Below are 16,818 nucleotides of genomic sequence, written 5' to 3'. Positions count from 1 at the left end.
ATGTGTGTGTCTGTAAATTAAGTAGAAATGCACACAACGAACTAATAAAAATACTCCACTACAAACAAGACAGTGGTAAAACCAATGCATACAAGACAGTTTTGTTGGAATTGCTATTTGCACTGATTTTTTACATGCAATTAGTTCGCATTATAATTCTTATTTTTAAGTTTTGAATCATAAAATAAAAATAATCGGCTCAAACTTAAAAGTCAACATATGCCAATATCCTGGGATCATACAGCACAGTACGCAAAAGTCAAAATCTTTCATGAAAACATCCAACCTTATTATAAAATAATGCTTCGGTCACTTGGGTTGGCGATTTGTTCCATATCGTCACAATTCAATTTGAAAAAATTTTCTGGTATTCTAGTTGAGTTTGAGAACTCTTTTAATTTTTTGTTGCCGTTCAAACCGAATGTCTTCTAGCCTACTCAATGAAAACAGACAACGAGATTGAAAAGTTTCAAATCAACAGTGAGCTTCCATCAGCGAATGAAATTAATTAAAAGTTAATTCAACCAGCTTTACACCGTCAATTCAGTATGACGTCATGACTTTTAAATGCAACGTCATCAGTAGTGTTATACAGAACAAGGACGACAACACAATATCATCAACGACAACAACTTACGATCGTGCTTAAGTGTAGTCGCATGGAACGTGCAAAGAATCACTAAAAGTGACGGGACTTCTTAGACAAGGACGGACAAAGCAATAAAAAAATTAAAAGGTGGCATATATGTATGTGTGCGTGTGTGTGTAAGTGTGCGCGTGTGTATGTGTTTGGATGTGAATAAAAACAAAACAACAACCTTTTCTACTCATTAATTGCTTTTGTCAACAAATTTTTATTTCATTAAGTGTGTATGGTAGTGCTGCTGCTGCTGATGATGATGAACAGTAAAAAATGTAAAGAGTCAAAAATCAAGTTAATAAATGAATGAATAAATATTTATTTATCTAGAGGTTCTTAAACGTTATTTAGTAGATGCCTTCTAATGCGTCTCACTTCTTTATTCAATGGCGATGCTGTCTTCTTGTGCTTTTGTGCTGGTTGTGTGTGCATTCAATTGAAATACTTGCTGTTGATCGTGAAATATGACTTGAAGTTTGTTTGTAGTTTGCGTATGCCTGCTGTATGCTTGCTTGTTCCCATGTATATAAACATGTTTGTTCCTCTGCTTGTGTGCATGGTTGTTCGTGCATAGATGTCTCATACCTAAAGAATTAGCGTTGAGACATCTGTGATTTGTAGGTGTGCATGTGCGTGAATGTGTGCTTAGACATCATACAATGAGCGCGGTATGCTTTTCAATGTGCATTGAATCGTGGACTTACTGAAAGCATAAATAATCACGAAGAAAATAAAATTTACAACAACAACCTCAACAGCAACAAAAAACAACGACAAAAACAAACGATAGATCAATAAAAAAGATATGGCCAGACGATAAGTTTCAAGCAGAGATTTCTTGGGAACGTCGTCTGGCTGCAACAGTAGAAGGCTCTCCCGACGTACTCAGGGTAGGGAAGGTTGCTCGTCTCCGCTTCCGACGACAAAGATTTGTTTACTTCGTTTGAGATGTCGTTGATGTTGCCGTTGTTGTTGTTGTTTGATTTAAAAAAGGATGTTGTCGAAACGATCGTTGTTACGTTAGAGGGTCGTCTGTTGATGAAATTTTTTGTTGTCGTGTGCTGGATGTGATCTCTGCTCGATTGGAACGAATGATGGCGTGTTTGTTGTTGTTGATGCAGCAGATGTTGTTGAAATCTTGTTGGAGTTGTTGATGCTGGTGAGTCGGCGTAATTATTAGCTGTTGAATATTGTTGTTTCTCGTGTGTGTTGTTAGAGCGTGATTGGTTAAAAATATGTGTTTGTTGTGGATGACGGTCATGTAGAGGTTGTTGTTGTTGTTTAAAAATACTTTCAGAATGGTTCTCATCACTGTCAGCGTACTGAAAACTATGCACTTTAATAATTGGTGCTGATAAATTTATAACGTTGTATGTTTTTTCGAAAGCTGTTTTGTGTTGTTGTTGAGTTTGTTGTTGGTGATGTTGTTGCCGTTGCAGTGAGCAAGATGAGTGAACGCGTTTGTACGCATGCAGTAGGTTGGAGGATTCATGGAAATTATCCACATCAGCTAATTCAATACAATCGAATCGTTCGTTTCTTTGCAAATGCAGTTGTTGATGGTGTTGCTGATGAAATAGTAGCTGTTCATTATGCTGCGGCAGCTGTTGGTAAGAAAGGGTGAATGGTCTCTCATCCAGTTGTAAAAATTCTCCAGATTCCACTTCCATTTTTGTTTCCATGGAAACATCAGCCTGCTCGTCCGTTGTGCTTCCAGTTCCGTTCGCACTCTCGAAACTGTAACCGGTCAAAGTTGTGAGTTTGTTGTTTGTTGATGTTGTTGTGGCCAGCTCTGCCGATCGCTGCTTATATGGCGCATGTATTTGGGCGTAATGTTGCTCTTGAAGATGTTGTTGATGTTGCATTGTTGAACATTAATTCAATGGAATTACGAGCTTGTGCTTGAGAGCCGCGGAGATGTGCACCCTTAACCACTGCTGCTCCTCGTTTGCTTTCATATTTTGCACGATAATTCAATAACTTCACAATAATAAGACATAAACAAACAAAAATGTAAACAAACTCAAAAAAAAGTTAAATATTGTGACGAAGATGTTTCTATAGATAGAACTAAATGGCGATAATTTCAATATACCTACGAGATATTTGCACATCTTAACTGCATCCAGAAATTGAAATAAAAAAAAATTATTATTATCTGAAGGTAAGGAAGGCAACGTACCAACATTTGAGTGTGAATGAGTGTCGCTGGAGCACTTCAGCGAAGATCATTAGGGCGAGGATGTTCTCATAACATTTTTAGCCGCTTCTTTGCCAAAGTGACAGTTAATAATTTGAAAATTTTGTAGTTTATAAACTGGAATGTCTATAATACCATAATATGTAGATATAATGTTGTAAGAAAACAAACAGAGCAAAATAATTGTGGAAATTTAATAATATTGATAATCATAATAAACCCACAGTTTAACGATACAATCCAATCGTCTACATGCTTGCATATCACTCTTGTTCAACAACGCAAACAACAAAATGATGACAAAATATGGCTACGAACCACGTTTGCATGCACGTAATCATGCACTTATACATGAATGTATGTATGTATGTATGCATGCATGCAACATGTATGTATGCACGTGTGCATGCACATACGTGTGTGTACATCAATGCATACATACATTCGTGAATGCATGTTTCTGTGCATGCATACGCACGTGAATGCTTGCATATTTATAATTGTATAGGTAAGTTAACTGTTTAATTAATTTCTAAGCACCTCAGTACTTTACGTCTAAGGTGAAAAATAAAGTAAAAAACGTCACTGACAACAACATCAACAACAATATCAACAAAAACTGCAACTTTACCAGGGGAACAGGCAAAAAAATTCTTGTGACCTGTTGAATTATTTATCGATCAAATTATAACACTCCGTCCTTATTCATGACCTTCCGTCTGTCTGTCTGAATGTTTCTGCCAATGCGTGAGTTTGTTTATTTTGGCTTTCATCTCCGTGTGTTTGTGCGCGTCCGTTTACGTTGAATGCCTTTTGAATAAGTACAAGAAATCTTTTCTTTAATTTTTGAGCAAACCCTGGCTTGAAATTTTGCAAAGATTGTTGCAAATTTTGGCAACATGTTTAGTTGCAAGTTGGTTGTTAACGGCAACTACAATAGATGTAAAAAATTTCAACATTTCATCGGAGCTCACTTCAACAAACATCGAGTTTGTACAACGTCGTCTCCAACAAACTCGTACGCTTCGGCGCTACATATAAAGCATACAAAAAGCTTTTATACCTACAATATATGTCTGTGTGCGTATAAACTCTTTTGAAACGTTTTAATGGCAGCGCAGAACTGTGGGTGGAGAGAGATTTTTAATATGTGACAAAAAGTTGATGGCGGTGAGAGTTGCAAGATAGCGTTCTTTCTTAATGTTTCACTAAAATGAGTGAGTAAATGATTGAATGAATGAATGAGTAGTTGTGATATTGATTTAAAAAAATCAAAGATCGAAAGATGGACAGTGAGAGTAAATGAATGAATGAATGAACGAACGTAGACATCAAGAACATTTTACTTGTTACAAGTCGGGAATTCAATTACCAAATTTTACATTTTCTGGCTCAGGTTATTGAGTACTACATGAATCTGGTGAATGACTACCAGCTTAATTTACTATATATCGGCGCCACATTCAAAAAATTATCGAGCTATTGTGCCTGCCTGTGTCACTTGTCGAATACCACCACATTTCAACTACTACAAAGTGTTAAAATCGGGTTTTGTGGAGGTCGATGATCGCCAATATCCTGAAAGGATAAATCCAAGAGAAAGAAAGAAAGAAGAATCTTTCTAAACTTTATAAATTTAATTAAATTTCGAGAAAAAAGCAAAGTAAAGTATTTGACTGAGTAATTTTAGAATGTGTATTAAGTTTGATTCTAAAACTTTTGATGTTTCTCACAAGTTTCCTAGTCTGGGCTTTATCTTTTTTCCTAGCATGTTTCTTAACCATGCAAAATCATTCGTAAAACGTGAAACACTCGTAAAACTCGAAAAAAGCGCAAAACAACTCGTAAAAAACGAAAAACTTTGTATCGGTAAGACAGTCGAAAGTCCCCTTCATTCTTTCTTCTTCTTCGTGAAACAACCTGTAAAAGAACTCGAAAAACAACCCAGAAACGCAAAATACTCGTAAAACAAGGTCGTAAAACTAACCCCATATTGGCACGTAGTTGAAAGTCCCTTTCATTTTTCTTTCTTTTTCGTAAAACGCGAAAAATTCGTAAACACCTAAAACAACGGGTGAAGCAAATCTAAAATGAAATTATAAATAGCCCACCGAAGTCCCTATTCATAGAGAGGTTAAGATATTTCTTCAGTGGCTTCATTACATATTCGGCTGCTTTTCAGGTTTCATACCATAACATAACCATTGCACGTCAATTATACCATGTGGAAACTGGTCATGATGATGATGATGATGATTTTGTTAGTGATGATGTTGGTGATGGAGAAGAGGAAAGTAAAATAACTTATACATTATAACATAAAAAAAATAAATATAAAATTAATATTGTTCAATTTTAAATTTTTAATAATTGATTCATTGGATAAAAATAAAAAATTAGAAAATTTTACCTTCACCTGTTTAGATTGCTTCATTCATAGAACATTTTGTCACAATTTTTTCAATTTATTTAAATTTAAAAAATTTAATTAAAAACTTTCGTTGGCACAATTCTAGGACAGTACCTGCAACAGAATTGGAAACAGAAAACACATTACATTACAACAGACACGTGAACAAGTTGTTGTATAATATAAATAAAAGATGTGATAAGGTTAGGCCTTAGTTAGGCTTAGGATACGATATAACCCTTTCGTTTTTAAATAAATTAATAAATAAAATTTAGAAATTTCCGCTGAAAAGTTTAGAAAATGTTTTTAATTAATTAACTTTAATAAATAATAAAATTTAAATAACGCGCTTAAATTTGATTTTCAATTAAATAACAAGGTGCTTAACCTGATCAATTAATTAAATTCTATCAGCTGATCAGAAAATTAAAACGTTTTCGCATTTCTACCAATATTATCAATTAAAAATCTTACAAGCAATGTCATTAATGACATATTCTCTATTTTATATGCGAACATACGGGTAAGATTCACTCAAAACGAATAAATTCGACTATCACCGTTTAATTGAAGATATTGTCTAAAAACTGGTAAAACTAAATATATATCTTTTATTTGAATAAATATACATGTATATATGCACGTGTGCGTGTTTGTGTATGTATGTGTACAATGTACATGAATCTACCACTACCAGCCTTGTTCACTATATCAGCCTTGAACAGCCTCACATTTTTGAAAATCGAACTATAGTATACATAGTTTGTATTGTCATATTGATAACTGTTCAGTCGATTCAAGGTACTATATATGAAAAACGTCAAATTTTCCTGACCAAATTAAAAGATGCTACAAAGATTTCTAAAACCTTCGTTGCCAGATGGATGGCAGTGGGTGCAGAAAAGTTCGTCCGTTTGTCTGTTCTCTCCTTTTTCTAATGTTTAATCAGTGTTTATCATCAGTTTTCCTGAAGAGTTCGTCTATTTGTCAGTTTTGTTCGTTGAAAAGTTCTTTCATAATTTCTATTTACTCCCTAATCAGGAGAAGGAGTTTGCTTCTTATCAGTCCAGTTCCCCATTTAAGTGTTTTCAAGTGCAACAAGCCATTCGGCCAACTTCTCAGATCCTTACAATTTTAAGGCACACATTATTTATATGGTAAAGTAAAAGTGGTTGGACGAGTCATGATTAAATTCGTTTAAAATATTAAAAAATAAGAAAGTTACGATGAAATTTAAAATAAAGAGAACGTTGACACTGTTAATTGCAATAATTTGCGTTGTTTTGTTCCTTTCAATGTCGTTTATGATGAATAATATTGACGATGGAAATATCAGAGATGATAGACAGGTGTGTGATTCTGTGCTTGATTTGATTACTTCACATTTAGATATATTAATAAATTTATTAAATTTCTAAATATAATAGCTATTAACAGATTAACTGAATCATGTTTAATTTTGAGAAAAAAAGGAATAGACAATTAAGATTTTTCAACTTGTTCTATTTAATTTTAAACAACTTGCAAAGATTTATTTTTAGTTAGCTCTTTCTTTATGACTTTATGACTTATTTATGTTGTATTGTCATGTTATGCTTTTCAGCTTTATCAATCAAAATCAAAAATCACTCAACCTTTTCCATTTTAAAAATCTAACAAACTCTTTAATCACTCCAATCCCTAACCAGCCAGACGATGACAAATTAGTGTTACTTCACTTTAAAGACAACATTCTAAAACTAAAAGATCAACTTGATGCTAATGAAAAAAAAATTGACCTCCTCAAGGATATGCTGGCTCAAGTTTCTAATCAAAAATTATCTAAAGATGATAAACTTATTCCTAATCTTGTTGCTAAACGTGCCACCAAAAATCCAATAAAGTTTATAAAAAATATTTCATTGTCATCTTCATTATCAGTTCTTACATGTCCACAGAGCACCAGATATATTGCAAACAGTAATGCTGATATTCAAGTGTGTGACTTTTTATTTTCAATTTTCATTTTGTAAATTCAAGATAAACATTAGTTATAAAATTTTGTTGACAAAACCTTTTAAGATCACCAAATAACCACATAATAAGCTAATTACTTTATGTTGTTTCATCAAAAATTGAAATATCTTATTTTTAAATAAAGTTTTCTTGTTAATATAAGTTAACTTTTTCACAAATTTCTTATTTCAAAGATGTCAGCTGTGCTGGATAGAGTAGCATTTGACAATCCAGATGGTGGGGTATGGAAGCAAGGGTATCCCATAACATATAATGAGAATCAATGGAGTGAAGATAATAAATTGTTGGTGTTTGTCGTTCCACATTCGCATACAGATCCTGGTTTGTTGTTGTTGTACACACACACACACACACACCCCACATACATACATATTACATAAATACATACATACATACGTATATACATACACACTTACATATAAAAAACATGTATACATAGACACACACAATCAAACGAACAAACAAATAAAGAACAAACAAATAAAAATGCTACCAGGGTGGATTAAAACGTTTGACCAATACTATCAAGACCAAACATCTCATATATTGAATCTCATGGTGGAGAAGCTTGTAGAATATCCGAAAATGAGGTTAGATTTTTTGCATGGATGTATGTGAGTGTGTATATATATATATATATATTTACAGGTATGTGTGTGTGTGTGTGTTTGCATGCGTGTATCCGTTTGTATATGCGTGTTTGTTTACATTATCATAAATGAAAGGTTTGTATATGCTGAGATGTCATTCTTCACGACATGGTGGCAATATGCAAGTCAAAATATGAGAGATACTGTCAAAAAGTGAGTGTACTGATTATGATAAGATGGATATAATATTAATAATTATAATTGACGATATAAATAACAATATTATAAATAATATTATTATCCAAAGATTATTAGATGAAAAAAGATTAGAGATATTGACTGGTGGCTGGGTTATGTCTGATGAGGCCAACGCTCACTACTTTGCCATGTTGGATCAGCTGATTGAAGGCAACCAATGGCTGAGCAGTGAATTAGGTCATTGGGGCTTAAATATTTGAATTTGATTGGACGACAGTTTTATCATTATTATTGTTGTTGTTGTTGTTGTAATTGTTGTTGTTGTTATTATTGTAGTTTTTATTATTGTTGTTATGTTATTTTATGTTGATGTTTTTAAAAATTAGATTGTTGTCCATGAACCCTTGTTAAAAATTTTATTTCGTTTTTCGTTAAAATACCTTTGGACTTGGATAATATGTAGCGTAGGTCAAATAAAAAACATAATTAACGGTAATATTTAATAACATTGAATTGAATTTTCGTGAATGTTTGTGTGGGCAGGTTTGTTGATGAGCGTGTATACGCACCTGTAGTAAAATGTAATAACGTTCTCAGAAATTGAACTATATAAATACGAACCGATTGATTGATGTTAATTTAAGATTATCAGCCAGTGACTGGTTGGGCAATCGATCCATTTGGATATTCCCCGACGCTTGCTTACTTACTGAAATCTATGTCGTTTGAGAATATGCTGATTCAGAGGACTCACTATTCAATAAAAAAAGAATTCTCTATTAAGAAGGATCTAGAGTTTATGTGGAGACAACAATGGGGTTGGTTTGGATGGTTGCTTGATTGGCTGGCTGGCTGAATAGTTGATTGATTACCACCGCACAACAAACACTCACATTAACAAACAAACAGACAGCAAAGGCAGCACTGACATCCTCTGCCACATGATGCCCTTCTACAGTTACGACATTCCACACACGTGCGGCCCAGATCCTAAAATTTGTTGCCAGTTTGACTTTCGTCGAATGTCCGGCTCGAGGTACTCGTGTCCGTGGAGGATTAATCCTGCCCCAATTGATGACGTCAATGTACATGAAAGGTTGCCGTTGTTTTTCTTCTCTGAGCGTATGCTCAAAACAAATGAACGTACGCAAGAACTGTACACACGCAGCAGTTATACGCATACTTCAACCGCACAAACAACACACACACTTACACACACACACACAGAGCCAGTACCTTACTAGATCAATATAGAAAGAAATCTCTTTTGTACAACTCAAAAGTGGACGGCCAGCACAACAACGTTGTCCTCATTCCACTCGGTGACGACTTCAGATACGATACCGCTGAAGAGTGGGATTTGCAATATAAAAACTATGAGAAACTATTTGATTATATGAATCAGAAAAAAGATTGGAATGTTAAGGTGTGCGTGTATGTGAGTGTTGTGACTGTGTATTGTTTTGTTGGTGTATGCGTCTACCTCCATGAGAGTGTAATGTGTGAATGTTGATGGTTGCTTACTGATAAATAATATATAATTAGGAGTAAGACCTTTTGAGATGCAGTTGTTAATGAATTCCATCGCATTGCTTGCGTTCCTAATCTCGTAAGATATCTTTTCAAGGTTACGGATAATTTTTTTGAAATATTTATTAAGCTTGTTGACCTTAAAAACAAGACCTTGGATTTATGTTGTTTGATAATAATTAGGAAGATACATTAAGCTTTTTCGACTAAGTAGCCATCAGTGCACTATGCAAAAATATATGCACATATATACTGGAATGAAAGAAAGTTTTGTTACATAATCAATAAAATAACTCCACACTGCCACAAACATAGGCCCAATTTGCTACCCTCACTGATTATTTCACTGCCCTGAGAACCCGGTCGGCAATGAACGATAGGAATTTCAATTCTCAGCCACAAAATGTTCCATTCCCGTCTCTCTCCGGCGATTTTTTCGTCTACGCGGATCGCGATGATCATTATTGGAGTGGTTATTTCACGTCGAGACCCTTCTACAAGATGCTGGATAGGGAGGTAGAACATCATCAGAGGTGGGTCGGAGTCGAATTCCAATTGCGTTACGGTGTTATGCAATTTCATTTTGTATCGTTTTTTAGCTGTTTAAGAAGCTTTTACATTTCTAGACAACATTCTGCCCGTGTTACATCGGACAAACTCGATCTAATCTTTTTGATATCTTACTACTCGCACCACACAGCATTCTCTAATTCACAATCTGAACAGGTTAGCTGAGATCCTGTTCAGTTTAGCACTGTCGGAGGCCAAACACGTCGATTCGTCGGTGTTGGAGAAGTCAGATTTATCCCAACTCCTGATAAAATCTCGAAGAAATCTGGGATTGTTTCAACATCACGATGGGATCACGGGGACGGCTAAGGACCATGTTGTCGTTGATTACGGCCGGAGGTCGATTCGTTAAATGGTTGATTGAAGGAAGGGACGAATTGAATTAATGAATGAATTGGTTGATTGATTGATTGAATGACTGAACGAGTACACTCACATTTACAAATGCACACACATTAGGTTGCTTGATTCACTAAACTCCTTGAAGAAAGTAATAATTCGTTCATCAGAGTTCTTACTCTCTTCTATGAAAAGTGCTTTTAAATTTCACGATAGTCTCATTTTTGATTTGGTTAGTTGGCTGGTCGGTTCTTGATTAATTGATTGCTTGGTTGGTCGGTTTTGGTTGATTGATTGAATGATTGATTGTTTTGTTGGTTGGCTTGTTGATTGATTGATTGAATGGTCTCCAGGACGAAACAAGACAGGAGCATCATGACATACCAAGACCCAATGTTATCGATCTTTCTATGGGAAAAAGGTTGGTTGATGATTGGTTGGTTGTTTATTGGTTGATAATTAAGTTTTTTTTAGCCTCTTTTTTACTACGTTTAGAATTTTAACATTAGTAAATTCATTTCCATAATTTTTTTCTAAATTTAGAACTGTTTACTTTTTCAACTCTCTCGGCCAATCACGTAAGAGTATCGTGACCTTGCACGTGACCACGGCTTACGTAGCCGTCTTCGATCAGGCGGGTCGTCGGGTTAGAAGTCAAATCAGTCCAAAGATTCTAAATACAGATGGAGAGAACCTCAAAATATCCAATCACGAATTTTTGGTTGGTTCGGTGAATGGTTGATTGAGTATGTATACAATTTTTTAAAATTTTTGATTTTTTTTCTGCCAGTTAAGCTTCATGGTGGAGACTCTGGCTCTTGGATTTTCCAGTTTCTATTTAGAAGAGGAAACAGCTGATAAAAAAATGGTTGAGTTTGCTAGTGTACATGTATTCAATAATAAGAAGATTAGTTACGATGATGACGCTAGGTAAGTTGTTTGTTTGTTGATTGATGAATGAATGAATTGATGTTTTCATTTGTTCATTCATTCGGTTATTTAATCATCTGTTGATGTCTTGTTGCTGTTTGTTGACTTGGATGGATTGGTTCAACTATTCATTTATTCGTCCGTTTATTCGTTTACGCATTTATTGATTGATTCATTCATTCATTCATTCAGCAGCCCAAACCCATTTGAGATAACACACAACGATGCAGCTGGACCATTCATAAGCAATGAACAGCTTCAACTCCGTATATCTGCCGAGTCTGGCCTTGCTAAGGTGGCAATATTTTAAAAGATCGATTAAATTGGCGTTGTTCAGCGTTTCAAAATGAAGAATGTCATACGAACCTTTCCATTTTTTATTATTGTTATTATTATTATTTCAGAGCATAAAATGGATGGATGGATCGACGAACGATGAAAGAATGGAGCTATCATTCGTTAAGTATGGGACGACCCATGCAAAAGAGAAAAGTGGCCTATATTTATTTATACCTGGAACCGAAGCTGAAGTTGGTTATGATAATGATGGTGATTAAGTTGTTGATGATGATGGCGATGATGTTGTATACACACACATACATACGTACACACATACGTACACACACACATACATACATGCAGTATTTGTACACAACATATCCTACACTGACAATAACAAGAGGATGGCTCTACTCAGAGGCAATGTCTATTTTTCCATTGGTCACTCATCATATTAGATGCTCTTCAATTCAAAGTTAGCTTATAATTTATTTATAATTTTTTGTTACCACTATAATAATTATTATTGTCACCATTGTTAGGTGGTTTGCCTGGTGCAGGTTTTGACATAATGAACATTGTAGATGTTAGAGGTGAAGGCAATACAGAGATTGCCATGAGGATGCAAACTGATGTATGTTCGTTTGTTTGTTAGTTTGTTTGTATGTATGTGTGTATGTATGTTTGTTTGTATATTTTGTGTTTTAAAATAGCACACATGCAAACTACAAAACATACACACACATTTATAGATACATACGTACACACATATATACAAACTCCACATACATACATACATGCATACATGCACGTAAATACGTACATACATCCAGGTAAAAAATAATGATGGAACGTTCTATACAGATCTTAATGGCTTTCAGGTTAGATATTGCCTCTTCTGTTTATACTTATTTTTGTTTTATATTTTTATATTTTCTGTAATTGTTTATGATAATAATAATTATTATCATAATTATCTGTAATATATATATTTTTAATAATTTTGCACAGGTGATAAAACGCAAGTACCTCCCCAAACTGCCCATACAGGCAAACTTCTACCCAATGCCTTCAATGGCCTACCTGCAAGATGACTCCCAACGTTTCAGTTTACTGACTGCTCAATCGCTTGGTGTCGCTAGTTTAAAAACTGGTCGGTTTTAATTGGCTGGTTGATTGGTTTGCTGGTTGGTTGGGTGGTTGATTGATTGAACTACCCAGCCAATCAACTAACCAGACTGGTTAGTTAGGGTAGTTTGGTTGGCTAGTTTGATTGGGTAGTTGATTAAATGGTTGGTCAGTTGTTTGTTTGATTGGTTGTATTATTGAATGATTCAGTTATCCATTCATTCGTTCGTTCATTTATTCGTTCGTTCGTTCATTTACTGTGGCTGTAACTTCCACAATTAGGCAGGTTAGAAGTGATGCTGGATCGAAGGCTGGACCAGGATGACAACCGAGGGGCCGAACAACCACTCCACGACAACAAAAAGACTCCAAATAAATTCAAGATTGTTATAGAAAAGCCTCAAAATCCTCCACCAACGTTTAATTCAGATTCTCAAATGGGATTTTTCACTCCGAAATCCCATTTCGCATCTCTGGATTTGTTATATCCCATCCATCACCTACCTGTATCCATATATAAGGACGCTGTTACATCAGTAGCATCATCAAATTTGTCGAAATTTTACTCGCCACTTTATTACCCCTTACCATGTCACGTGCACCTCGTAAATTTGAGGTCACTTCCTTATAAGACCTTAAAGTTGACTGGGAGTGAGATCGTTCATGATATAGCGCTCATTTTTCATCGCCTCGCCTTGCAGTGTGGTTACGATGGTGTCGATGGGGTGGTTTGCTCTTATGAGAATAATAATAAAAGAATGCAGGTTTGTACATAATTTTGGTTGTTTTGTTTCACTTTCACCATCATCACATCATTTCATTTAAATGTCATACAACTCAATGATTGAACACCAATAGCAGCAAGTCATCAAGAGCATCTTCGCCAGTATTCCCATAAAATCGGTGCACGCTACAAAATTGAACCTCCTCCCATTACCATCTTCACGCATCACTAATCCTAGCAATAGGCGGGCGGGAAACGACGACAACAGCACACTGGCTGATATACCACCCAACGAACTCAAGGCTTACGTACTTAAGATTACTTGACATGTTCTCTGACCGTTTGATTAGATTATAAAAGTTTTTATTATATTTTCAGTGTGATTATTAATTTTAATCTATAAAGTCTAATTATAATATAATGATATGATAATTAATTATATAATTAGTTAGTTGATACTATCCATGAAATACTCCGTTGATATGAATTAACAACGTTAATTATCAAGTTATTATTAATTAACAAGTTATTAATGTTGTTAATATTTTTGTTGGTTGTTTTGTACGCTTCGGCCTTCACAAGACACGCCAACGTGATTGTTGTAATTTTAGACGTAGTTTACACATTTTCCCTTATGAAAGACTGTGACATATTTGCGTGTTGGGCTGTATATTTATTTTTTAGTCTTGTTTGTTTGTTTGTTTGTTTAGGTGATGGTTTGCGGCCGCGAGTTCAATTTTTCATTTGTTTTTAATAATTAAATATTGAACTGTTTATTTGTTTCCAATAATTTTATTATTGGTTCTAATTTTATCAGTAAATTATTTGAGTGATAACCATGGATACATATAATATATGTATATATATGGTGATAACGCACTTTCGTTGATGTTGTAGTTGACCTGTATATGTGGTTCATGTGATTTTTTAAATTCCTCTACATCCATTCTACATACATACAATCAATCAATCAACCATCCAACCAATCACTCAATCAATCAACCAACCATTCATTCAATCAACTAATCAATCGATCAAATTGAATGAACCAAATAAAAGAAAGAAAAAAAAACAAAAATAAATAAAAAAAATATTTGCAAGGCTTGTTCAAACTCGAACAAACACTTAACCGAACAGATCTGCAAACAATTTCAAGATTTTAGTAAAGAAAGAAAAACACAATAGTTGCTTTTATTTGAATCCATTCAAAAATGAAAGGTGACGGTTAATTAAAATTTTTAAAATGTCAATTTTTTTAAAAATTCGTATTTTAAACAAACAAATATAACAAAATATCGACTGATTAAAAATAATTATTATTCATTATTATCATTTTACACACTCCTTAGTAGTTCTCAGAGAATGATTCACGTAACAACATTTAGTAAGAAAAGTTCACAGCATATCATAATGACATAAATCAACATACCAAACAGAAATTATTTATACATGCATATATAACAAGTAAATCAAGAAATATCAAAAAATTATATAACCAAATTAAAAAAAAACTATAAACCAGTCAACATTTAATAAATAAATAGACATTATTAAAAAGATTGTTGAAAAAGGTAAAATTTAAGGCGACGACGAGAATAAAATATAGTTTGTAGTATGTACTACACTACACTATTATACAGTCTTAACCACAATGCTAACCGTACTAAATTGATCGAACGGAAGCCTTCGAAACTTTCTGATTTAGGAATGTTACGTGTTTCCGGTTTTTAATTTAACATATTTTAGCGTTTTTATTTTACTTGAAACTTTTTAGCTAACGTTAAGCCCTAGCCTACCTATGATTGTTCAACTCATCTCAATCCCTAACTTACCTACGAATTAAATAAATAAATTAAATAAACGAAATAAGTCCGGTAAAGAAATTAGAAAGTTGAAGAGAAACATAACAACGACGACACCGAATGAATGGATGTTGTGTATGTGTGTGTTGTATTGATGTGTGTGTGTGAATGTGCGCGCGAGTGTACTCTCCAGAAACTTCTTCACTCTCTAGGGACGAACCTCCATTGCACCGACCAACATCTGAGACGTATCGAATAGTCTTTATTGTATGTATTACGTTTGTATCATGTTTGTATCACGTTTGTATCATGTTTGTTTTTGTATTGTATGCGTACTGCTTGTGTGTGCGCACAAAACAAAAACAGTCTCTTAACATGAAAAGCAGATGATACAAATACAAAGTTACCTACCTATCGTCATTATATTTCTTATAAACTTTAATTCCAGCCATGGCTTGCCTCTGTTCTCTTAACTCAGAACTCACCTACCTACGTTCAACTAACTTAGCTTACGTATTGTTTAACTCAGCTCATTTTACAATTTATATTTGTGATTTTATGTTAACAAAGTAAGAAAAGTTAAGAAGAATAGACAAATTACAACAATACATATAACAGCAAACGCATGCATGTATATGTGTATCTGCGTATGTGTGTTTGTACGTTTGCACGTATGTTTTTAACTTATGTGCTTGGTAAAAGACCATAATTAATGCAGTAATCTATCAAATCTACCAAATTTCTAGCGTTGGATAGTTTTTTATTACATTTTTAAATATTTCTATCCAACGCTAGAAACTCGGTAGATTTCATAAATTACTGTTTTAACCTATGTACGTATGTGCTTGTATTTCGTGTATGTGTGTACGTTTGAATTTATTATAGAACTTTTTTAATAAAATAACTAAAAAATCTGAAAATGAAAAAGCGCATCTCACGAACGGCATTTAGTGAGAAGCCCCCTCGCCACGTCAAGGCAGCCGTTCATGAGGGGGTTAATAATAAGTGCTCGCGTCTCAAATTAGTTATATAAATAATCCTATCTACCTATTCAGGTGCCTTAGCTAATAACGTCTAAGCCTCAATTTACCTATTCATTACAATTAAGCCCTAGCTTACCTAAAATTACAAAACTCAAGAGCCCAATTCATTCGCCAATCGGCCCCACCCCACCACCTACATAATGCCTTGGGCTCCAACCTAGTAATAATAATGTAAAACTTAAACCCTAAATCTATTAATGAGTGTGTGTTACAACGTAGCCTTAACCTACCTATTCATACATTACAGTCCTAGCTTACCTAAAATTACAAAACTCAAGAGCCCAATTCATTCGCCAATCGGCCCCACCCCACCACCTACATAATGCCTTGGGCTCCAACCTAGTAATAATAATGTAATACTTATAATTAGCCTACCTATCGATACACTTACAGCGTTTTAATTTACATTACAAGATTGT

The 16,818-nt window shown here is 34.3% G+C and overlaps 1 protein-coding gene across 1 annotated transcript; it reads left to right on the top strand.

The window, feature by feature from the left end:
- Nucleotides 1-6,408: 6,408 nt before the first annotated feature.
- On the top strand, nt 6,409-13,314 carry HELRODRAFT_110840 (hypothetical protein; the record flags this gene model as incomplete). Its single annotated transcript, XM_009016557.1, has 22 exons — nt 6,409-6,599; nt 6,939-7,226; nt 7,440-7,587; nt 7,763-7,856; nt 7,992-8,069; nt 8,164-8,291; nt 8,699-8,872; nt 8,964-9,150; nt 9,282-9,480; nt 9,900-10,117; nt 10,311-10,493; nt 10,614-10,725; nt 10,847-10,914; nt 11,037-11,214; nt 11,284-11,423; nt 11,616-11,718; nt 11,828-11,953; nt 12,066-12,177; nt 12,245-12,336; nt 12,536-12,583; nt 12,714-12,855; nt 13,113-13,314. Coding segments are annotated over exons 1-22 (3,141 nt in total), but the record flags the coding sequence as incomplete, so codon positions are not given.
- Nucleotides 13,315-16,818: the final 3,504 nt, after the last annotated feature.

The sequence above is a fragment of the Helobdella robusta genome (assembly GCF_000326865.2).
Source record: "Helobdella robusta unplaced genomic scaffold HELROscaffold_18, whole genome shotgun sequence".
Classification (NCBI taxonomy): Eukaryota; Metazoa; Annelida; class Clitellata; order Rhynchobdellida; family Glossiphoniidae; genus Helobdella; species Helobdella robusta.
This window is presented reverse-complemented; position numbering and strand designations above follow the sequence as displayed.